The sequence below is a fragment of the Knufia obscura genome (genome assembly GCF_036327395.1).
Source record: "Knufia obscura strain CCFEE 5817 isolate CBS 148926 chromosome Unknown scaffold_24, whole genome shotgun sequence".
In the NCBI taxonomy this organism is placed as follows: domain Eukaryota; kingdom Fungi; phylum Ascomycota; class Eurotiomycetes; order Chaetothyriales; family Trichomeriaceae; genus Knufia; species Knufia obscura.
The window spans coordinates 78,782-101,041 of record NW_027042710.1 but is presented as its reverse complement, the minus strand read 5'-3'; the positions used below and the strand labels follow the sequence as shown (position 1 = coordinate 101,041).

The 22,260-nt window shown below is 51.1% G+C and overlaps 7 protein-coding genes across 7 annotated transcripts; 3 read left to right on the top strand and 4 right to left on the bottom strand.

The window, feature by feature from the left end:
- Positions 1 to 54: 54 nt before the first annotated feature.
- Positions 55 to 1,104, bottom strand: PMZ80_011074 (uncharacterized protein; the record flags this gene model as incomplete). The annotated part of the gene is made up of 1 exon (XM_064879462.1): positions 55 to 1,104. One exon carries the CDS (start codon positions 1,102 to 1,104, stop codon positions 55 to 57), a length of 1,050 nt encoding a protein of 349 aa, XP_064724793.1.
- A 1,519-nt stretch (positions 1,105 to 2,623) lies between these two features.
- PMZ80_011073 (uncharacterized protein) lies at positions 2,624 to 3,002 on the top strand (the record flags this gene model as incomplete). Its single annotated transcript, XM_064879461.1, has 2 exons — positions 2,624 to 2,759; positions 2,887 to 3,002. The coding sequence occupies 2 exons, from the start codon at positions 2,624 to 2,626 to the stop codon at positions 3,000 to 3,002; spliced, it is 252 nt and encodes an 83-aa protein (XP_064724792.1).
- Positions 3,003 to 3,450: 448 nt separating this feature from the next.
- On the bottom strand, positions 3,451 to 9,367 carry STT4 (phosphatidylinositol-4- kinase; the record flags this gene model as incomplete). The annotated part of the gene is made up of 2 exons (XM_064879460.1): positions 3,451 to 9,286; positions 9,348 to 9,367. The coding sequence occupies 2 exons, from the start codon at positions 9,365 to 9,367 to the stop codon at positions 3,451 to 3,453; spliced, it is 5,856 nt and encodes a 1,951-aa protein (XP_064724791.1).
- Positions 9,368 to 10,009: 642 nt separating this feature from the next.
- On the top strand, positions 10,010 to 12,260 carry DUN1 (serine/threonine protein kinase; the record flags this gene model as incomplete). Its single annotated transcript, XM_064879459.1, has 2 exons — positions 10,010 to 10,051; positions 10,104 to 12,260. The coding sequence occupies 2 exons, from the start codon at positions 10,010 to 10,012 to the stop codon at positions 12,258 to 12,260; spliced, it is 2,199 nt and encodes a 732-aa protein (XP_064724790.1).
- Positions 12,261 to 13,953: 1,693 nt separating this feature from the next.
- Positions 13,954 to 16,164, bottom strand: PMZ80_011070 (uncharacterized protein; the record flags this gene model as incomplete). The annotated part of the gene is made up of 1 exon (XM_064879458.1): positions 13,954 to 16,164. The coding sequence occupies one exon, from the start codon at positions 16,162 to 16,164 to the stop codon at positions 13,954 to 13,956; it is 2,211 nt and encodes a 736-aa protein (XP_064724789.1).
- A 3,039-nt stretch (positions 16,165 to 19,203) lies between these two features.
- Positions 19,204 to 20,310, top strand: PMZ80_011069 (uncharacterized protein; the record flags this gene model as incomplete). The annotated part of the gene is made up of 1 exon (XM_064879457.1): positions 19,204 to 20,310. The coding sequence occupies one exon, from the start codon at positions 19,204 to 19,206 to the stop codon at positions 20,308 to 20,310; it is 1,107 nt and encodes a 368-aa protein (XP_064724788.1).
- A 380-nt stretch (positions 20,311 to 20,690) lies between these two features.
- Positions 20,691 to 21,599, bottom strand: PMZ80_011068 (uncharacterized protein; the record flags this gene model as incomplete). The annotated part of the gene is made up of 1 exon (XM_064879456.1): positions 20,691 to 21,599. The coding sequence occupies one exon, from the start codon at positions 21,597 to 21,599 to the stop codon at positions 20,691 to 20,693; it is 909 nt and encodes a 302-aa protein (XP_064724787.1).
- Between the last annotated feature and the right edge of the window lie 661 nt (positions 21,600 to 22,260).

The following is a 22,260-nucleotide window of genomic DNA, read 5'->3' as shown; positions in this document are numbered from 1 at the left end:
GTGGGCCTATGAACCAATCTGTCAGCGCTTTCGCTGCTTTTCCAAGCCAGAATCCTATACCGGTCGATACAAACGCTGATCCGCATACCCTTCATACTTCTCGAATACGCTACCATGCTCAAAGCTATAGGGCTGAGCACCCGTATCCAGATGCTTCACCCACAATGAGGATGACGAGGATCTTCTGTGCGAAGCGACGCCCAGGCACATCCATTTGGTCAAAACAATTGCGAAGAGTGACTTGGACACGACACCAAAGTCGATTCGATATTCGGTGGGGCAGATTCTGCATTGATGCAGCGAGAAGTGCGCCCAGTTGTCGCTCATGTCGGAGTGTAGAAATGCTTTGGGTGTTGCGGGCACAGGCTTGAGAATTGTGCCTGTCGATTTGTTGAGAAGGCTACTGAATTCTCCTTGGGCCTTGTGATAGCCTAGCGCTGTCTCTGCAAGCTTGAACTCATCTTCATGTCTCATTATTGCCTTCACTGTGTTGACATGACAGCACACTGTCCATGCTTCCTTCTCTGCAGGTATGGCCACAGAGGTAGTGGAAGAGAAAGGCAACCATTCCTGTTTGCGAACATAGACGCAGTTGTTGTTGGCAACTGCGACCTTGAAGTCCCAGATATGAGCGCTGCTCCTTCCCTTGTCTCCCTCTTCGCTGATGGGCTCTTCGCTGATAGAACGAGTCCCTTTTCCTTGTGCCCATAGTCCGTGTATATACTTCTCAAGGGCGCGTAGCTCGCCTCGGCGATGCAGACGGGCGGCAACCTGAACATCGCCAAAACCGAACTTTGGATGAAAGTATAATGCAGAATTGTCAAGACCCTCGTACTTCCAGCAGTGGCGATGTTTGTTCTTTCTGCTGTTGCGTGTATAGTCTCTGGCGTAGTGTATGACCTTGTGCGGAGTCCTACAGTCACCGCAAGCGACATAGTATGGATTGATGTGGTCGAGTCGATAGATCTCCAAGAATTTCTGTCGCGCTTTGCGATCGATTCGGAGTTCACCAAAAACGTGGTGTCGTTTGCCAAATTCGTAGAATGATCGGTCGCAGAGGGCTAATGATACTTTTCCTTCGAGTGGGAGACAATCGAAGATCATCAGCAGGATCTCAGAGGGTAATTTGGTCCTGCTGAAAACCTGGGGCTGGCGGAAGCGTCGTCGCCGGGTCAATCTTGGAGGGATTCTCGACAAAAGGCGTGCCCTTAAGTGGCTTGACATTGTGCCGTCCTGAAGATGAGAATGGAAATGTGTTGACGATGTTCAATGTTCGATAGGACAAAAAGCACGGGGGTTGGTGATCGAGAGCTGTGAGTATCGTGATGTAAAGATGCCGGAATGATGGTATGTAGTTTGTACAGTCGTGTGCAGTGCTGAGGTCGGCATTTGTAGTGGCAGCAGGCCGCAACTGCACAACGGAAGCAACGACTCACCGTCCATACGAGGCACCTTCCCTGCTGTCACAAGATCATAGAGACCGATGGCAGTCGCGATGCGAGCATAGTGCAGCTTGACTTGGCAGTATCTCCGTCCAAGCGCAGTTGCCGCAACAGAGCCTCTGACACTCTTGATCCTCAGGACGAAGCCACACACAGCGCTCTCGCATGCGAATCATCTCTCACGTCTTTCCGAACCTTTGCCTTGGTTCATGAACTTTCCGGACCCCCTTCTTTTAATGCTAGATCGTCTGAGATGGATTCACCTTAGCCATCCAGTCACTCAACTCTTCCCTCCCTCCTCCTCCAACAGCCTCTTCTCGCCCACAATATGCGTTCCCCTCCCACTACCTAACAACCTCACCTCCTCCTCCAAACTTTTAATCTCCGCCCCCTTCTCATCCTTCATACTCTCCGTCTCAAGCGTAAGCCATGCCCAATAAAAGATCTGATAGGATAGGAACGCGATCGTGAGACTCTTGAAGAGGGCGCGACTGTGGGACTTGTAGAAATTGGTGTGCGAGCTGGGGGCTTGTGTCTGGGAGGTGCGGGAGGCAGGATGCTGGTATTGTGTTTGATTGGAGGGGTATTGTTCTTGAGGACGGAGAGGTGAGGATGAGAAGGTGCGCTGTAGAGGTTGAGAAGTCAGACGTGTAACAGGCACTCTCGCACTGCGCTGTAAAGGTCTGAGGAATGACATGATCGCCTGGTTTATTTCGCCCTGTACGGCTCCCACGCGCAACCTGCGGACGTCAATGGCTAGCTACATGGTCGCGTCCATGCTCAAGAGCTTGACATTGACCTCGGACCTATGTTTGCACCGTTTGCTCTCACTCCAGTCAGCAGGAACGCCAAGCTAACTTAGCTTCGAGTCAGCCGCCCAGTCCGTTGAAAGGGGCAAGAACAAGGTTCATCTCCATCTTACATGAATCTCGAAAGTACAAGTGTCCACATCACCATCACCAACATATCAAACACATCAACGACACCTACGATACACATCGAACCAGTACAGTACGCCTATCTGCCACAGTTGCTTGACAGGTCCTTGAAGCCATTACCAGCTACCTAAACAACTGCCATCCTTATACCGTATTCGCGCATACCAACCGTCAACCTGGTCAATCTACTGAACATCTCAGCCTGGCCTTCTAATACCTTCTCATCACCACCAGCCTGACAGCATGGCCCGCCAAACCCCCCAACAAAAACGCGCAAACGCCGCCTTCAGCAAACAGAACGAGAAAAACATGGGTCGTCCCATGGCCGCTAAGATCAAGAAGGAGGCCCAGAAGAGTCCGATTGGGACGGGCATGTTGAGTATGTACTACCTTCCCGTTTTATTCCCAATATTTCATATTCGCCGTCGTCTTTATCCCGTCGTGCAGAACATCGATACCCACTGAACGTATGCGTGATTGAAATGAGTGCTAACGCGTGATTACAGTCTTCCTCGCCTTCGTAGTAGCAGGAACATTGGGCGTCGGATTCGCAGAGATCGGCGGTGGAGTATGGGGATTCATTCTGAATATGCTGAGGACTGTGGGGGTTTTGTCGAAGTGAGCGCGTCGCATACACGCATCCTGAAGCACAGGTCTTCGGTTTCAGGGAGGACAGGTGGAAGAGGGTAGAGCAATTTCTATTTTGCTCGAACTCGAAAGCAAGTTATGTGTGCTGTTTGCTGTACTTAAAGTGCGTACGAGAGTGCAAGAGCTGTTCGGTGATGTGAATGCACGGCAATTCAGCGTTAGCCAATTTATGCGAGCTAGATTGAATTTGAGGAGGTATTGAGCGCTTCATCAGTTTGACAAGAGACGCAATGAGTCGTGAAGCGCTGAGCATGCAAGCCCGTGTAGTTTCGTGCGAAGTTCACCAGCTTCTGGTGGACAACTACTATGTATTACTGTATGACCTGATACTAATATGCTACGCCTACAGAAGTGCTCGCTGAACAACATAGATAACGCTTCAATATCCGGAACAGACCCGGCTATCCCACCGACGATGCAGTCTAGTAAGGAATCCCATTCGTCAACAACTGAAACTCATCATACACCTTCGTCGAGAAATTCGCGGCACTCCTCTTCACCAGTCCAACCATATACTCCGCCGCCTCCTTCTCACTCTTCTCAAGCACAAATCTAGCCCTCAAATTCCTCATCGTCTCCGGCTTGAAACACGGCAACCCGCTATCAAGCATCAAACTGACCAAGTGTAGCAGTTTCCCGCAGTACTGACGAGAACACAGAAACGCTTTGACGGTGAGTTCTTCGAACCAGCGGTAGGATTGCGATGTATTCGGATCAGTCCCGCCCATTACAGCGAGCATCTCAGGCGTGAGTTTGAATGGTGCACGCTCGAAGCGAACACCACCAGGTGAGATGTCGAAGAGGAACCCAAAGTCGATGTGGAGGATGTGGCCTTTGTCGTCAACCATGATGTTTCCATTGTGGCGGTCTTTGAATTGGAGGAGGTAGCTTATCACGGAGTAGGCGGCCATACTCTTCACGAATTCGGTCCTGGCTTCTTGGTAACGGACTGAATGTTCGCCGCCGTACTTGGTGATGAAGTAATCGTGGAGTCCATTGACTGATTCTCGGCCGAGCATGTCTCGACTGACGGAGTTCGGAAGGACGTCGATGACGCCGCAGCCTGGTGCTGTGGCCGTGACGCGGTAGGGGTACACGTAGACGTCCAGACCGACCGAGTTGAAGATGCCGCGGAATGCGGAGATGAGTTGAAGGGCGAGTACGTCTTGCCTGCAGTCGTCGCCGACTTTGAAGATGGCGCTCTGCCAGATTTCGTAGCTGTTTGCATCATCGGACAGTTGTGTAGTGGCCGTGGTTGAGGATTTGATGCGCTTGTGTTTTGCGTGCTGCTTTGGTTGTGCCATTTGTTGCGCTTGGTCGTCGGTATATTCTCCTCTTTGCTTTCTGATGCGGAAGGTGGCCATGTACGGTGCTTTGGCATGTGACTGTAATGGCTTCCCTGACTTCCGGTCGATGCCAACAACAACCCCATCAGGGTTACTAGGCAAGTACACTCCTACCTCGACCTTGATTTTGCGAAGTTCTTCTTCAATCTTGGCTTTCTTTTCTGGTTTGGGCTTTTTGATGAATGGCTTGAGTTTGCCGGATATACCGGTGACCTCGCTGAAGAACGAGAACTCCCGCTCATAGAAATCCTTATCAGCTCCAGTAAAGCTGGCGATGAGGCTGTCTGTGACCTTGTCGAGTGTGGGCTTCAAGCCGTCCTCAATGGTTGCATCATCATCTTTGTAGGCGTTGGCTTGCATGTTCCATAATATCTGATGCGCAAACAGCTGTGAGAATTTGCCAGCTTCTACGATGAATCTCTCAACGTATCCCAGCGCATCGTATCGCAACGCTTGCACAATCTGAGGGACATAGAAGAAAGTCACATCGATCGAATGGCTGTCCAGTGCCCTGACTCCATACTGCACCACGAATGGATGGTTGCTGTAGCTAGGCAGGAAGTATGTCGTAGCCTGGCAGGGATTTACCGGAGTCCAAATGAGGAGATACTTGAGTTGGAAGGACAAATCCTGTGGTAATGTTTCGCCAAGCAGTATGTCAATGGCATTTGGTTCGTGCAAGGCTTTGTCCGGGAAGTTGCACAGAAGGAACCGTACGTCTCGATGTAGGTGATCGGATGGAAACCTGGTGACGAGCTGAACGGCCAAGCTGGGATCCTCGGCCCAAGCGGTTCGTGCATAGGACGCGATATTAGTACTTGTAGGCCCTTCTGAACCGGGTGCACCTAGCGGATGAAGCCAAACGTTGAGTCTTCCAATTTCACTGTACAGCAGAGCTTCGAGCAGGTTCAACTTCGATTCATTGTCACGCTTCCCTGCTGGAGCAGCAGTTCCGACAGCCTTGGTATTTACAAGCATCGACAATACATCCTGCATCACTTTTACTTCGGCTTTGACTTGCAGTCGGTTGCCGCCAAAAGACCATGCTGGAGGGTTCCGGAACCAGGCAAGAGCAGTGGAGAGAAGCCGGTCTTTCAGCCGCCACATTGTATTCTTGTTCAGACATGTGCTGAATTGGAGGATCTTCAGGCCCAAGAGAACCGCGTGAAAATGTATCTCTCGCATGAGAGGATGGCAACGAGCTTTTTCGAAACCCCTGAGTGTCCGCATGATCATTCGTACGAATGTCCTTTGCGTATGTGGACTGCCAAGTCGTATTGCGTTGAAATGGCTTTCGAAGAACTGCAGCAGCCGCAAATGAGGAGAAATCGTGTTCTGCGCTGTCTGCGCCTGCTTCAACAGCAGTTCTCGATCAGATGGCGCGAACTCTTCTTTGACATAAAACGGATCAAGGTTGTGAAAGGAAGGACTGAAAATGCCAATACCTCGATCAATCGTGGTTTCCCAAGCTTGGGCAACCTCTGTCAAGATTCGAGGTTCCATTCGGGCATTTTCATGAATAACTCCAAGCCATAGCGAGATACCCATCTTGATCGATTCCTTGGTGAAGACTTCAAATGGTATGTTGACAAGGTAATGCACAATGGCAGTCTGGGATGATTTGCTGCGACAAAGAAGTGCTGCGGCTCTACGCAGAACACCCTTGAGATCTTGAAGTGGTATCGTCGAATGCAGAGTTGTCTTATGCTCGATTTCTGCCAGTGTCTCCTGTGCTTCGTCGACGATATCAGTCGAGGTCTTCACGCCATTGACCAGCTTCCCATGTAATTCAGGCTGGTTTGACAGTTGTCGATGTAGGCCATTTGATGCTATGCCACCGAACCTGTATTCCTGTCGTGTGGTATACTGAGCTACGAAGTCTGAAGCGACATTGACATTTGTAGTTTTAGCTTGTTGTTCGATGGCTGCCAGCCTCTGGTCCATTGAAGGTATCATTGAACCGATCTCAAGAGCGAAAGATCTGCCCAGCGAGACATGACCGTATGCGCCAGTGTCATCATATTCGGAAAGGTATGTCTGAAGAAGACCTTTCACATCAAGGGGAGCAATCGCTGTGACGCCAGTCATCCATCGTCGTGCAGCTGTATGCATCGCATCCAGTGTGCGTTTCCGAAAGGCAAAATCATCGCTCAAGTCCACAGTCACTTTCCCTCGTGCGGAGGAGAAGGTCGATTTCCACTCGTACTCATCTATCTCTGATTCTAGACAGCTCGACCACATGATCGACAAAAGCTCGAGTAAGGCGAAGATCGAGGACTTCTGTATGAGAGCGGAAGGTGCGAAGCTGATGATGTAGTCGGCGATCGACCGTGCGACTTCCTGCATCTTAGCACTGCGATGGCAGCAAGCACTGAAGACCTTGACCAGCTGTTTGGCAACGTATGGCGCAGCATAGTCATCGTCTTTTGCGGGTCGTGCTTTCTGGATGTAGCCTTTGACGACTTCCATGGCAATTGCACTCAAACAAGTGCCCATGTCACTCTCTCTCAAGGTTGCGTCGGTGAAGTAGGTTAGTATCTCAGCACAATTGCCGGATGCTGCTCTCAACGATTCGACCAAGTAGACTGTGTTCAGGAAGACCACTTTCTGATATGCTAAATGCCGAATGTGGCCTTCTTGGTCGGGTATGATGCTTATGAGGTTTCGCTTCTGCTCAGCCACATGCTGGGAACTCATGCCACGGCGCAGTACTGTGTTCAACTCCACATCAGACTCCAGAAGCTCGGTGCGTTCTCTATCAATAACTGGTGCAGAGTGCATTGCAAGCAAGCGAAGCTCATGATAATACTGTTGACCGATCCTGGATTGCAAGGTCACGCCATGTACAGCAATATTGTACCATGCTTCGCGTGCCAGCGCCTCGATTTCAGTACTGTCTTGACTAGTGCCCTCGACTGCATTCATCGGCTTTCTCGACGCCAGAATGGCGAGCGGCTTCAAGAGCGGTGCTATCTCTTGCGCGGCTTGCTCGACTTCTGCTGAGTGCTTGAACTCACCCTCCACGACGTCACCTTTGCTCAGGATTCTTTCCAAAAGTTGCACTGCAAGTACTCTGAACAATGGGGAGTTGACGTCGATATGAGCTGCAAGATATTCTCTAGCAGCTCGTACAGCCTCAAAAACAATGTTGTTCCGTTGATGGACAGCCTCGGAATGCATGCGCGAGTACAGCCTGAGCAGGGACTTGAGCTCGTCTTCCTTGCCATGCACCGCGAGCACAGCAGTGTGTTCGATGATGCGGGCATCGACAACGATATTGATCCTGCTGATCTTCTGTGCTAGGAGGGTTTGGGCAAGAGCGACAATCTTGCTGTCGTTACAGGTCGTTACAACTGTTACGATGGCACTTGCCACGTTGCCACAGATTATGGAAGTCTCTTCATCCCCGCTCATGGACAAGGAAATGACGCTGCCGGTGGGACCTCGAGGACCAGATAAGAGCGATTCATGATGACCGTTCAGAGACTGATGTTGTTTCTCGGCTCCAGTTTGCGAGCTCAGCACGTTACCAAGAGAGTATAGAGTAGTGATGACTGCATCTGTCGAGACCATGCGGAGAATGTAAGCTAGGCTTTGGGCTGCTGTAGTGATAGCTTCTAAGCGAGTGGTGCCCTGAACAACGAACTTCAGAAGCGTCCTAGCAACATTGGAAGCGCCATCAGGCATGTACCTCGCGGCTATAGCCATGCTTTGCAGGACGACCTTGGCCAAGGTCGGATCTGACATTTGGGGCTGACTCTCAATTGCGTCTTCACACCAGCCTAATAGGACTTCGGGCTCTGCAAGTTCATCGTCCAGCACCATGCAATGGACAAAAGCCTCGAGGGCATGTGCTTTGACAAGAAAGGCCAACTTCTTCTGCCAGGCTGAGCTGAGTTGAAGGTAGTCAGAGCCTTCTTCGAGCACATTCATCTGGTCTGTGACCAAGTCGACTAGGTACTCGATCATGTCATCATCAACCTCTTCTTCGTTATAGAACTTTTCCAGATTCGAACCTTGCATGTAGGAGTCGAGAAGGCCAACACTTTGCTTCCGTGAATCCTTGGCCACCAGTTGAGCACTGCAAGCGACGACCAGTCGCATGAAGCTCTGCTGCAGATGCATTGCACCTAATGGGGCACCTCGAGCGGCATAGTGTTTCAAGGACTTCTTCCAGTCCTTTGCTATGGGGTCGTTCCAGTCTGTATGACGGATCGTAGAAACAGCTTTCTCCAATGCAATCAGGTAAGGCTCGGACATGGCAGTTCTGACGGACTTGATCAGTTCCAGTCTGTCGTATGCGGACCAGAAGCTGGCATGGGTGGCAGCAGCGTCGAGGAAGCCAACCAAAGAAACGGATATAGCGGCGATCTCGACAGCTTCCTCTTCATTGCTCTCTTCGTCTTCCTCGGAGGTTATGGTGGAGGCCAAAGTGGTCGCAGCTTGTGACCAATTGCTGACATAGCTCTTGATACTGCCCTGTACATGACTCTTGAGCTCCGGAAACTTGGCGCCCATAGACAGCAGAGCATGGGCTAGATCGTGGGTTAGGACGGCCCATGGAGAGGGTTTGATGTCCTGCAGGTAAGGAGAGGGCGTGTATAGTTGGGTGTGAGCCTCTGGCAGATAATCACCAAGCTGTTTTACTGCGCGTGCGGCATGGTTCGGGTCCTCAAGCTTCGCAGCGGCAGAAGACAGTGCGAGTAGGATATCCAACTCTCGAACACTCATGCGCTTCCTAGAGGTAGGGCTTATCGATCGTAGGACTCCATCGAGGTACCCTTTCGAGGTTGGGGTCTTGGAGGGAATTGCTGAGACCAGCCGTTGTATGTTACCGCCATCCTGGTCGACTGGCTCCTTGGTAGAGAGAGCAGCAAGCTTTGCATAAGCCTGACGACGGAGAGAGCCGCGGCTGGTGAAATGTTAGTATCGTCCTGGGCCAGTTGGTGCTCTTGCTGTAAGGTGTATCTTACTGATCCATGGCCCAAGCCATGTCACGAGGAGCTAAGACCTGTCAGAACTCCTACGCGTCACGACTCTCGTTCCTTCCGGCTTTCGACCATCGAATCTACCACCGTACGTGCTGCTTGCATTGATCGTGTTTACCGTGTTTGCGACACGACACGATACTTTCCTCGAATCTGCCAGTGAGCCTATGATGTCGCTTGCTTGGCGTCCAGGCGGAAGGTTGAACCGGTGAGAGCCAATCACGATGCTAGTGTTGCGGCATGGAATCATGGTGATCATGAACGATTGTGAGGATCGAGAAGGCCGAAAAGCAGAAGAGTGAGCACATCTGCCCATCTGCAGTCCGTAATAGTACTAAGCAATACCTTACTGCTCGTCCCTGCATGCAATGTTCATTCACGGCGTCCATCAGGATATCTTCACATAATTGCTTCTAGGCTTTGAAATCCGTACCCTAGCACCCGCCCCCGACTTGTTTTGACACAGTAGAATCACCAGAATAGTTGCTTGAATATACACAGCTGAGCCGATCTCCGGACGTCACCTTCACCAAAGGACCCAGCCAGATCCTCGTCTTGCGACTCGACTTTTCTCTACTGAATTGTCTACCCACGAAACACAAGTGAGAGCAAACCGACGAGTAGTATTACACAATCGGGTCGCTCCGATGCCTCCCAATGCTGAGAGATCGAGCTTGAAGCGTGTTAGGGTAAGCAGTGCGATATCTCGCGTACCCGAAGTTCCAGCTAATGCTTCGCTAGCACTGCACAGGCGAAGGTCAAGAAGACATCAAGAAACCGAGACGGTCAGCCAGACTCTCGCAGTCACCCGCAGAAGCCCCAGTCCAACAGGAGAAGAAGATCAAGACTCCAATAGGCACCAAACCCTACCCATCACCGCTTACCCATGCCGAATCCACAGCGACAACGACTACAGTTGATCACCAAGATAGAACTGCTTCACCGCCCAATTTCAAGCCCAACCAGCTACGAGATCAAGTAACCCCCGAGTCATCACCAATTCTTACCGGCCTTTCCTCGCCTCCACAAGACACACAGTTATTGTCGCAGTTCGTCTACCCGCCTAGAGATCTGGGAGATGAACTCGAGGACGAGGAGGGCGTATGGGGCTTTTTGATACCTGTCGACCCCGATGTCGGTCACAAACTGGTTATGAGGAGGAGAGCTTTCTGTCCAGCTCCAACAAGGGCTCTGGAAATTTCAAGAAATACAACAAAGAGCCGCAAGGTCACCAATCCAAATGGCCTGGTCGAGGCTGAGCAGGACTATGAGCAAGAGAAACAAGATGTAGGCTTCCCTGCAGGTGGCTACTTGATAGGGAGACATCCCGAGTGCGATGTAAGACTCGACTTCGGCACTATCTCCAACAGACACTGTCTGATCTTCAACGAGAACAAACCTGCTGGCTCCATGGCCGTCATCGAAGACTTGTCAAGCAACGGCACATTCGTCAACGAAGCTATTCTCGGCCGCAACAAGAGGAGGGAGCTTGAGGATAGTGATGAGATTGCCCTCGTCGACAATGCCAGATTTATTTTCAGATACCCAAAGAGCCGCATGTCAAGTGCCTTCCATTCACAGTATAGAATACTGCAGCAACTAGGAAAAGGTCACTTCGCAACAGTCTATCTATGTGTTGATAGATCCACCGGCCACAAGTTTGCCGTCAAGAAGTTCGAGCGACGAATGGGCGACTCACAACGATCACAAACAGAAGGCTTGCAGCAAGAAATAGCAGTTCTCATGTCAGTCTCGCATCCGAATGTACTCTGCCTCAAGGAGAACTTCGAAGAAGCAGACGGCGTCTACCTAGTGCTCGAATTAGCAGCAGAAGGTGAACTCTTCAACTGGATTGTGTCAAAGCAAAAGTTGTCCGAAGCTGAAACCAGGAAAGTCTTCATCCAGCTTTTCCAAGGCGTCAAATACCTGCACGAGCGCAACATCGTCCACCGAGACATCAAGCCAGAGAACATTCTCCTAACAGACAAGAATCTCTCCGTCAAACTGGCCGACTTCGGTCTCGCAAAGATAATAGGCGAAGAATCATTCACCACCACTCTCTGCGGCACCCCTAGCTATGTTGCCCCCGAGATCCTCGAGAACACAAAACATAGAAAGTACACAAGAGCAGTCGACGTCTGGTCGCTAGGTGTGGTGCTCTACATCTGCCTCTGCGGCTTCCCACCGTTCAGCGACGAGCTATACACAGCTGAAAGACCGTACACCCTTGCTCAACAGATCAAAATGGGTCACTTCGATTATCCCTCACCGTATTGGGACCCAGTTGGCGATCCAGCTCTCGACCTAATTGACCGCATGCTGACAGTCGACGTTGCAAAGCGAATCACAATCGACGAGTGTCTTGAGCATCCATGGACCAGAGATTTGTCCCTCGCAGACCTCCAACCCCACCTGAACAGAACATACATCAACCCCGAAGACAGCACAAATGGTCTTACAGGCGCAATCGGTTCCCTAAAAATGGACTTCAGCAAGCGCAAAATCAAGCGACAACGTACTCTCCTCGCGAACATCAACGACGTGAAAGTCAGCAAGGTCGTCGAAGTACCAAAGTCAGAACTTCCAGGCCAGCCTGCACGTCAAAGCTCACCATCCACTATCACTATTTGGGAGAAGAACCCAACCGGAAAAGTCAAGAATATTCCAGCAAAGAACGCAGCAGCAGCCAAAGCAAACGGCACTACCACGCAAGCGGGTGGTGCAAAGAAGTCCAAGAAAGGAGCCGCGAAGAAGAAAGAGGAGCATCCAGCCGAGAATAGACAGGAGGAAGAGTTCATGAATATGGGTGGCAAGGGCGATATGCCACTTTTTGCCGATGATGGCAACTCGAGATATGTCCCTGCTGAGGTTCCGCAGAAGGAGATCGGTGCGAAGTGAGGAGCTTCGAAGCCGATTGATATTCCGAGGCGGAAGCCTGGGACGGAGCGCTGGTGAGATGGTAGATGAGGCTTGGTTCACGTGGCTACGGAACGGGGTTCGAGTGAATTGGCTGATATTGCTGTTGGTTAGTTGCCATATTGTTCGGTTTCTGTCTATGGAGGTGGTACAGACATCATTCTACGAGCTCATTGTTACGTTCACAGGCATGGTACTCAGGCGCATAGGTTAGGCTGGGCTAGGCTCGAAAAGCATGTTGTACCGGGTGGAAGTAGTGTACTACTATACAAATGTGCCAAATTCATACTTACTCGAGTATCAACACGGTGATATCGTCTGATAGGCCGGCGAGCGTGACTTTGTGCCATGTGGTGGCTCTTGGATTGCCATTTTACGATGAAAAGCAGTTGTGTTTCTGAATAAATTCATCCGGAGCCACAAGCAGCACATTACACACTTCGCACTTCCACCTATCCTTAACACTGCAACGTACCTTCCACTCGCAGCATCACATCTTCCCCCGTCATCGCTGACCGGACACACTCTATCTACTATATAGAACGACTTGTAAGCTCAACAAGCACACAACTTTTCGCAACATACCCCATAATGAGTGAGTGTTACCAAAGTACCTAGCTAGACATGAGACATACGGCCATCGCCGGGCTCCAATTCATCTCGATAGGGACCGTGACACTCGCAACTTACTTTGCGGAGACCTAGCGGCCATGTCCGGCGAGACAGCACGGCTAAAAAGCGCCCAGCTCGGGCGTTGAAGATTCTCTCCATGCTCAATTGACGCAACCAGACTGCTTATTTGCCTACATTGCCTTGCTTTACAGTACACGCGCATGCCATGTTGCAGCATTCCTTACTCTAACTAGTACCTACCTCAGAACCGTCAAATGTCAACCGTAAGCCGTGTAAGCATACCAACGTGCAGCTGTGCTACCTGTCCAGTATCTAGACTCTCTCCACCACCACCACCACCATTTACATAACTCAAGTACACCCTCGTTGAGCTGCATTCTAACCCTAGTACCATACTTAGTCTACAGCTGAGCTCCGACCGACCACTTCATCTCACCTCAGTCAATTCGGCACCGATCATCCTTGACCCCCTCAACCACCCCTGCTCCCAAATCCGCGAGGAACTCATCCGGGCGCTTAACTCCCCTTAGGCTACTGTACAATATCACGTAGGTGCATGTGGCTGCATTAGTGCGGCTCTGAAACACGAGATACAGTAGCCTTGCAGAAGACGACTCGTATAGTACAGTACCCTGGCATGCGACCAGATGGTGGCCGTTCTACGAGTAAGGCGGGTAGATCGAGCCGGTGGTAGATACCGATAATACCACCCAGGGAGTTATCTGTTTTGATCAGCAGGTTCCAGGCGGTAACACACCACAGATGGATGCTGGTCTGATGAAGTAGCTGAGAGGCAGATGACTCTGTTCTGTGTGACATGGTGCATTGCTGCCACATTCGACTTATCAAAGAAACTACCATAACCAAAATGTAAATGTTGTAGATGGTCATTATCTAAGTAGACTACCGTAGATCTGTCAATATCATGCCGCCCAGTCCAGCTAGTCAGCCATTCCAAGTCCGAGAGCACACCGACATAGGAGATTCGTCGCTGTATACCTGATGGCTGTTGACGCCAGAGTATCGTAAGAAGCTAGCTGCCTCACCCCCACATCTCCTCACCACTCGGCACAAGCAATTTATTCCCATTACCACCAATACTCCCCCCTCTCGCCCGGCCTATACTGCCAGTGGTAGCATCACTATCATACCCCCCATACGCCCGTCTCGTCTTTTCGTTACCACTGATAGTCCCACTGGCCACACTCTCACAGTCGCTAAATGTATTCGAGGCCAACACCAACATCTTCTCCCTTTCCTTCTCCAGCTTCCTTGCGACCTTTTCCCGTGCTCTCTCCCGCTCCTCGCGCCGAAGCTGGTCTCGGCGCTCATGTGCTAGGGCTGCAAGCATGGCTTTGCTCCCGTCTGTGTCTGTGGGTCGCTCGAGGATGTTGTTGATGGTGTTGGTATGGATGTGGATGTGCTGGTGTTTATGCAGGTGGTTGGACACTGACGGGAGACCAGTAAGCGATGAGTCAGAAGCGTAGCCTGTTCGTTCAGGCTCAGTGCGGGTTGCTACTGCTGTTGTGCTGCCGAGGGGTGGTGATGTAGGGTGTGATGACAGGGCCGGAGAAGGCGTGCGTTGGAGGATTGAGTTTGAGCTTAGCACACTGGGTGGTGCTTGGGTAATGACAGGGGAGGGCGCGACGGCTGTAGCGGGAGAAGTGACTTGCGTAGAAGAAATGTTGACGATGTGAACGTCCCTACCGAGAAGGCGGAAATCGTCGTGCATATCTGCGTACAGACCGCGAGTGTGTGATTGGGATCTATTGCGTGGTGCGGTGCGTTGAGAAACTGGCGGTGGTGGTTTGGGGTGGACAATTCCCGCTCGAGCTGCGATGGAGTCGAAGGTGGTGTTCAACACGGGTGGTGGCGACGGCTTGGACGGTTGTGAGATGCCGAAGGAAGCAGCGGTAGGGGAAGACATTGGTGAAGCGATGCTTCGCCGCCTTTGAGGTCGGCGTGTGTTAAAGCGTGAAGCTTGTCCGAATGACTCTGACTCGGAAGATCCGTCATTGTCCGACTCAGTCTCGAGCGAGCCGTCGTTGCTGGAGAAAGAGTCTGGTCGATACGTCGGTCTTGGTGCTTCTGACAGAAATCTGACCTTTGGGGCTGGCTCAATGGAGACACCTCTTCTACGGCCACGTGGTTCTCTGGACACTGCTCTTCGATTGTGAGTTGGCCCAGCAGATGGTGCTCGACGGCTGCCAGGCTCTACCGAAGGTCCTCTCCGCACGCAAGGCTCCATCGAGGGTGCTCTCCGACGGACTGGCTCTGAGTCGAGAACTCCCGTAACGGCCGACTCGACAGCTTGAGGTGTAGCTCGGCGAGAAACTGGCTCGATGGATGGTGCTCTGCGCGCGAAAGGCTCGATAGACGCCGCCCTTGGGCCTCTAGAGTTGGCTCGAGGACCTCGCGACGAAGCTCGCATGTGTGCCGTAGTAGCTAGTCCTCTGGAGGGTGGTCGTGACAATTCCAGTGATTGTTCATCTGTTGTGGCTTGCGAGCCCATAGACCCAGATCCTAGGCCATCCCCACTGTGCGAGTTCAAGGACTGTCGACGACTGAGGTTTGATCTGGTAGAGCCAGCCGTTGGTGGTCGATCCAGAGGCACCGCCTGGACGAACTGCAGGGAAGTTGGAACTGGTGATGGTCGTGAGCTAGGACCTTCTTTCGCAAATCCTTCGGCCACAGGACTGAGTATGTCACCGAGATTCGGACTTGCTAGCCGACTTCGGAAAGAAAGGATTGGCGATGTTGTTACATTTCGCCCTACCGGACTTGAAATTCTGCTCTCAGGAAGTGGAATGGCGGCTGCCTCAGCAGTGGCGAGAGGTGGTGGCATCGAGTCCATCCGCCTCTGTGCTGCAAATCGTGGGTTCAGTACTCCAGTGAGCGATGACTTTCTATTGTGTGATGTTGCCTTCTTCTTCTTCCATGGCAGCGGTATGGTGATAGTAATGTTCTCTCTGTCGGCCGCTACGTACTCATCCTCCGACTCATCTTGCCCATCGCCGTTGCGAAGGATGAAAACGCCATCTTCCTCATCATGGACTTGCGGTGGTGTTGGTGGTAGATCTTGATCTAACTCCGGGCTTTGGTGTGACTGCGTTGATGTTGAAACACTCGAACTCCATCCTCCGTGAATTGGTGCACTAATAGCTGAATCTCCCCATCTAGTGTTCAGTATCCTATCCTGGGCAGAATGATCCTTCTTTCGTGATGGCAAAAGACCGTTAAGAATAGCGGCCATGGTTGCTTCAGATGTGGGCTGTGTAAAGACTGCTTTGGAGACCGGCCGTAACTTCAGGCGTAGAGGGCCGGCCTCGTGGGTGAAGGACAGGCAACAAGTCTTGGTCTATTGCATATATGAATAGAATTAGGGGTTTGAAGCGCCGGTAACACAACGCAATGCAAACGTTAACACAAGGAAAGACGTATGAACAATCGTCAGCACGGTCTGCTTTGAAACAAGAAGGGACGAGGCCACGAGTCTCATCGCGCCTACTTAAGACATCAATATTGTGCTCGTACCTGCCGTCAGTCGCAAGAATAGCTGCTGCAGGCTAGTCCAGGCCTGTATCTGCAAATGTACAATGAGCCTGAGCCGCGCAGAACGGTCACTGAAGATGGTCGCAGTAGTAAACCCGGGGGTGGAAAGTCACATTTGAACGAAGAGGGTGTGGGAGCGCCACACAAAATGCTGTGATTGGATTGACACCCATGTCTTGCATAGTTTTGATACACGAACATCAAGATGAGCGCGTAGGGAGGAAGTTGAATGGTTCGATGTTAAGCGCTGAACCGGAAGCTTGGTGTTGTTGTCAAAATGATCTGCGGCAATTTGATTGGTGGCTTTCTCGTCAAGGTCTTCCTCGGCCCTTCGACCAATCAATGTGCTCCTACGATGTGCTAGACTAGCGGCATATGCAGGTCAAGATCGAGCCGAAAACGAGGGCGGTATTTTACAAAGAGAGACGTGGAAGAGAGGCAAGAGAGTCTTCAGATATGCCTCCAGGACAGAATCCTTGCTCAAGCATGCAGTCGAATTACGAACTTGCCTTTATTAGCCTTACGTAGGTCGACAGTCTGCATGAATGCCTGCTTGATCTACCAAGGCACCCACATCAACATCTTCGCGTTCCTCTGCGTTGTCGTCGCTAGTCGCAACAAAAAGGTGGCATGACCACTCCGGCCAAACGACAGAGAGCGCATCGGCGTGTTTATGGCCGCATGTTGCAGTGGCCGCGCCCATCCAATCCCACACGTCTTACAACAGGCTCGCTTAGGCAAACCACAGCCGCCAATTTAGCCTCCAACATATCCAACAACAGCGGCTCATAGTCGTCGAGCAAGGCGGCAAGAAGATTTGTCACCACTCACATCGAGAAGGCTTGAGCTTCATACCACATTTTGGCAGAAGCATAGTTCCTCGCAGGTACAACGCTGGTAGAAGCACGTGCCTCTAAATCCTGCTAGACATGGTGTATATTGCCTGTGCCGTTGGAGATTTCAGGCAGAATACATGCCGAGCAGAGACGAAAATGGTTTGGTCGAGCATGATATGATGCACAGTGTACCCTCAGGCACGAAGTCTCGCGGGTGTGTCATTCCGCCAGGTCGCTTGGTGATGGCCGGGTTTTGGCCAATACACCTGGAAGCGAATGCATGAGCAGCCAACGCGGCACAGCAATCTGTCGCTGATCGCTTCGCTACCGATGGTAACGAGCTCAGCCGTGACAACGAACTGCACTTGATCCTTCCTATGGCGACGATCTCTCTTGCGGTCGTAATTTTCCACTCGTAGCGAATGATCGTTTTATCAGTGAGTTTTGCACTGTTCGTGCTTGCGAGTGCTCACCAATGCTCGGAGGGTCGATGGATCGATGGGTCGATACGAATCGATGCACTGGGAGCTGCTGATCCTTGCTTTGTCGAAAGTGTCGGATGTTCGTACCACTTTTCCGGACTGGAAGGGTTTCCTTGTAGTAGAGGAGGTTCTAATTTCCTTGCAGGTTGCCCTGTTTCATCCGGCTCCCGGCATCGCACACTCGAGGCAGATACGACGGTCTCCTCTAACAGCACACATATCACAAACATTCCGCCTGCAAACAGCACATTCATAGTCATCATCCAGGAATGAGTCTTGCAATTGGTCGACCTCCATCATCTGTAAGTCGTGGCTTTGATGGGTTGGCGTCTGGGTAAGATCGTTGCCGCAGTCTTCGCAGGATTTAGAAACCCCTTCTGCTTGCTGCTGCAACGAGACGGGTGCTGGGTTCGCTGGACCTTGCCGCTGTCCAACGTTGAAGAATGAGTGTAGACTGCGCTGCGCGGACTGCGCAGATGCTGCCGATGGATGGTTCATGACATGGTCGGACACACCGCGTGTGTCTGCAGGATGTGCCTCGGGCAAAGGCGGTCCTTGCGGCCGTTGTGCATCGAACAGCTTCGCTAAGGTATTTTGATGTACTGCATTGAGGTCCGGGCGATTGTCTCGAACCCGCTTCCTTGTCCTGAAATTGATATGGTCATCGATATGACTTCTGCTAGGTGCGAATGTCCATGGCACAATACCAACAGCTTTGTGGTCCAAAGGTTTGTACGAAGCGGCGGATGAATCTGACGATGGTGACCAGGACTCCCATGAAGGTTGCTCGTCGAGCACACTTGCTTTTCGCTTCATTCTTGTGTTTTTAGACTCTAATACGGGAACGAGATGAGCAAAGGGGAGAGATCCAATCTTCGGGAGCTTTGTTTGCAACGCGCTTCAACGCGACGCGTTCAGGTCGTGATCTTGCCAGCCACTCTTGTTGTTTTTCGGCTGGCAATTCTGCTTTTGACGGTTATGTACTCCCTACAAGGTGCTGTCTCGTAATAGCTGTATACTACGACAATAATTTCATGATCTTAGCTAGGTGAATCATCAGCCATCTGGGCAATAATGAGAGGTGAAAGACAAAATCATGCTTGTAAGCTAACGTCATAAATGAACTGCTCGTTCTCGAGTACGGCCGGCCAGATCGACTAAAGCCGCGTCTCGCTTGTACTTGCCTGGGTCACGGCGTCTACTTCTGATGTGACCACAGCCCTTGCTTGCCAGTGTGCCTTACCATTTCCTCGTATCAACCACAGGCACGAATCACCTCGACTGTGATCCCTGACACTCTCGGATTTTCGTTGGCCTCAAACAAGAACTGCCTGTACGAAGTAATTCGTCTACCAGGAGATCTTGCCCACGTACTGATTGAAGAACTGTTCTTGATAAGCCGTGGGGTTATCCACAGAGAACATGGCTGTACGAGAAGCAGATCACGCAGGGTCCTGGTACTCATCAAACGGTCAGCAATTAACGCAACAGCTTGATCAATGGTTGAATCAGGTCCCTGATAATGCACTGCCGGATGGAAAACTACCGCTGCCAGGAGCCCGCGTTGTGATATCTCCTCATGCCGGTTATGCATACTCTGGACCTGCTGCAGCATGGGCATACAAGAGTCTCGATCTGTCCAAAGCGAAGCGAATATTCATACTACATCCTTCGCACCACTATCACCTTCGAACAGCAGCTCTGCCAACGGTGCAAGGATATCAGACACCGCTTTCTGACGAGCCTCTACCTCTGGATCTCGATACCATTAGCGAGCTTTCAAACAAGTCCATGGCCGCAGGAGGTCAGAACGTAAAGTTCAGTACAATGTCAAAATCAGTCGATGAGGATGAGCACAGCGCAGAGATGCAACTACCGTATCTGCACCGTCTTCTACAGAAGCTGTATCCGGGCAAATCTGCGTCCTCTTACCCTCCTCTGGTTCCCATAATGGTCGGTGCAACAAACACAAATACTGAACGTGCCTTGGGCAAGATGCTAGCACCATATATTGCAGACGAGAGGAACGCCTTCGTGATTTCGTCAGATTTCTGCCATTGGGGTTCTAGGTTCTCATACACTTACTACATGGCAGACGCCCCAAGTCCGGCAACCTCACCTCTCACGCTGCCTAATGGAGTTGGTGCTGAATCTGCAAGTCTTGATGTTCATAAGCAGTATGACTGGCAACAAGGCATGATGGTAAGAGGGTCCAAGTCCCCGTCAAGTCCGAGGATACATGAAAGCATAGCTGAAGTCGATCGAGCTTGTATGTGTGCCATTGCATCAGGCAAATACGACGAGTTTGCGCATGTTATCGAGGAGACCGGAAACACCGTATGTGGTCGACATCCGATCGGCGTCTTCATGGCAGGCATCGAAGAGGTGGAAAGACTGAATGCAGATAAAGATAACACAGCAGATGAGCTGAAACGACGCTTCCGATTCATGCGGTACGAACGCAGTAGCGATGTGTTCACTGGTAAGGACAGCAGTGTCAGTTATGTTAGCGCCTTTGCCGTTTTATGATCGAGCTCCATGGATGCTGCTGGTCGTACGCTTGAGATCCCCTATGAGACGGACAGAGTTACCGGCTTCCTTTGCGAGTCGGTTGCGGGACTGGGCGTGTCGGAAGAGGGCCCTTGCTACACCTGGCTCCGGTCGTTCGAGCTTCACGCCTGCGGTAAGTGCATGAAGGTGAGCAGCTCAGTGAACAGTCATACGGACTCAAGCTGCGAGCGTTTTGTCAAGAGCAAGAGAGTTGTCCAACAAGAATAGATTCCTGGTCTATGATTATCATACACGATCGCAAGAACGCTCAAACATGCCCAGCCCAGTCATGCTTCATAGCCCAACGCCACGACCTTCCAAGATAATTTTGACACAGGCAAATAATACCAGGCTTTGCTCTATTTCTTCTCTTCAATTGCCGACTGTCGCTTGCGAATTGCCTTCCTCTTACCCGTGCAGCAGCACACACCACAGCAAGTTCCGATTTGCATAATGAATCCAATCAGAGTCATGCCAACCGCAATCCACTCAAATGCCAACATCTCAGGTCCCAATTTCGCTTCGATATTGAACTCAGCCGCCCCAGAGAACGTGTTCTTGAAGATAACAAACATGACCGTCGCGACAACAGCACCCACTGCAGTGAAGAGCAGGGCCAGAAACGTCAAGATCGTAAGTGGTAATTGTCGAGTAAATATTCTCTTTGCCTTATGCGACCATCTCGGCTTCTTCGAGAAGCCCATCGGAGCCAAAATCATGCACAGAAAAGACAAGCAAGTCCCCACCAGAAAACACGCCCACATCCAATTGCTGGCAACGTGGACGATGTTCAAGATATCCGTGATATCTGTGGGCAGAGCTATTGTTGCGCCGACTAACAGCTCGCTCATGATGATCTCGACGGGGTTGAACCAGTACAACGCTTTGGGAGGTGAGCAATAGGTGATTCCTTGGTTCGTATATCCTGCGCAGTAATTCCAGAGTCCAACTTGATAGAAATCGTGCAGACCCAGCGATTGGGCGATTGTGTTGATAAGGACGGCATTTGGAATGGTCTCGGGTACGACGTTCGCAAGGTTGATTCTCAAGAAATATGTGTCTCGTATTACTGCGTTTTGGTTTATGTTTCCGATTTCAACCAATATCAGAAAGACGACTGCGATGAGGTAAATGAGGACGGTGAATATGCGGAGACCGGTTGGTTTCTTGTAAAAGGCCGTCTCATCCTGCAATGTATCGTCTGAACTGTGCCGGTCGCCAACGCCTGCCTCTTTCTCGGTCTTCCTCCTTCTGCCAAAAATTGCCATATTGTCGATGAGTCCTAAATGTTGATGCTGGGGGCCTTTCGCGAAGGGGGCGACCTCTGCAGATAGTGCAGGTGAAATTGTCAACGAGCCAAAAAAAATCAGTGGTGAGCGAGGATATGAGACTGACAGACTCTGGAGCGACAACAAGCACAACTCTTGCAACTAGGACGAGTACGCGTCTACAGGTGCGTCAACACCGGATAAGACATCTGAAGGACTGCCGCCTGCAGCATCTTCATGTGCACAATTTGTTGTCATCGTGGTGGAAACTTCCCTAGAGCTTAGAAAAAGGTTGTTGAGAGACCTTGTAGATTGGAAGCCACACCACAACGTCACTTTTTGGCCGCTGCCTCTCGCCAAAGATTCTTGCTCTAGCTATTTCTATGCTAGATTCAACTTTATTCACCATTAGACCGGCAACCCTGAACCTGAGCCTCAACTAGCGCATCACGCAGACTTCGTTCAGACAAATCACGCTCGTTGGGATGTGTCTTGGGGCTTCGGCTAGCGGCCTTCTGTTCCGGAAATGATGTCAACGGCACGGACTTAATTCAACCACCCCTGTCCGGCTGTGTTCTGGCCATGTGCAGGACACGAGAAGACGTTGAGATTCCTTGTTTGGGTCGAGTCGACGACGAGGATTTCTGTTTCTTTTGGTTCG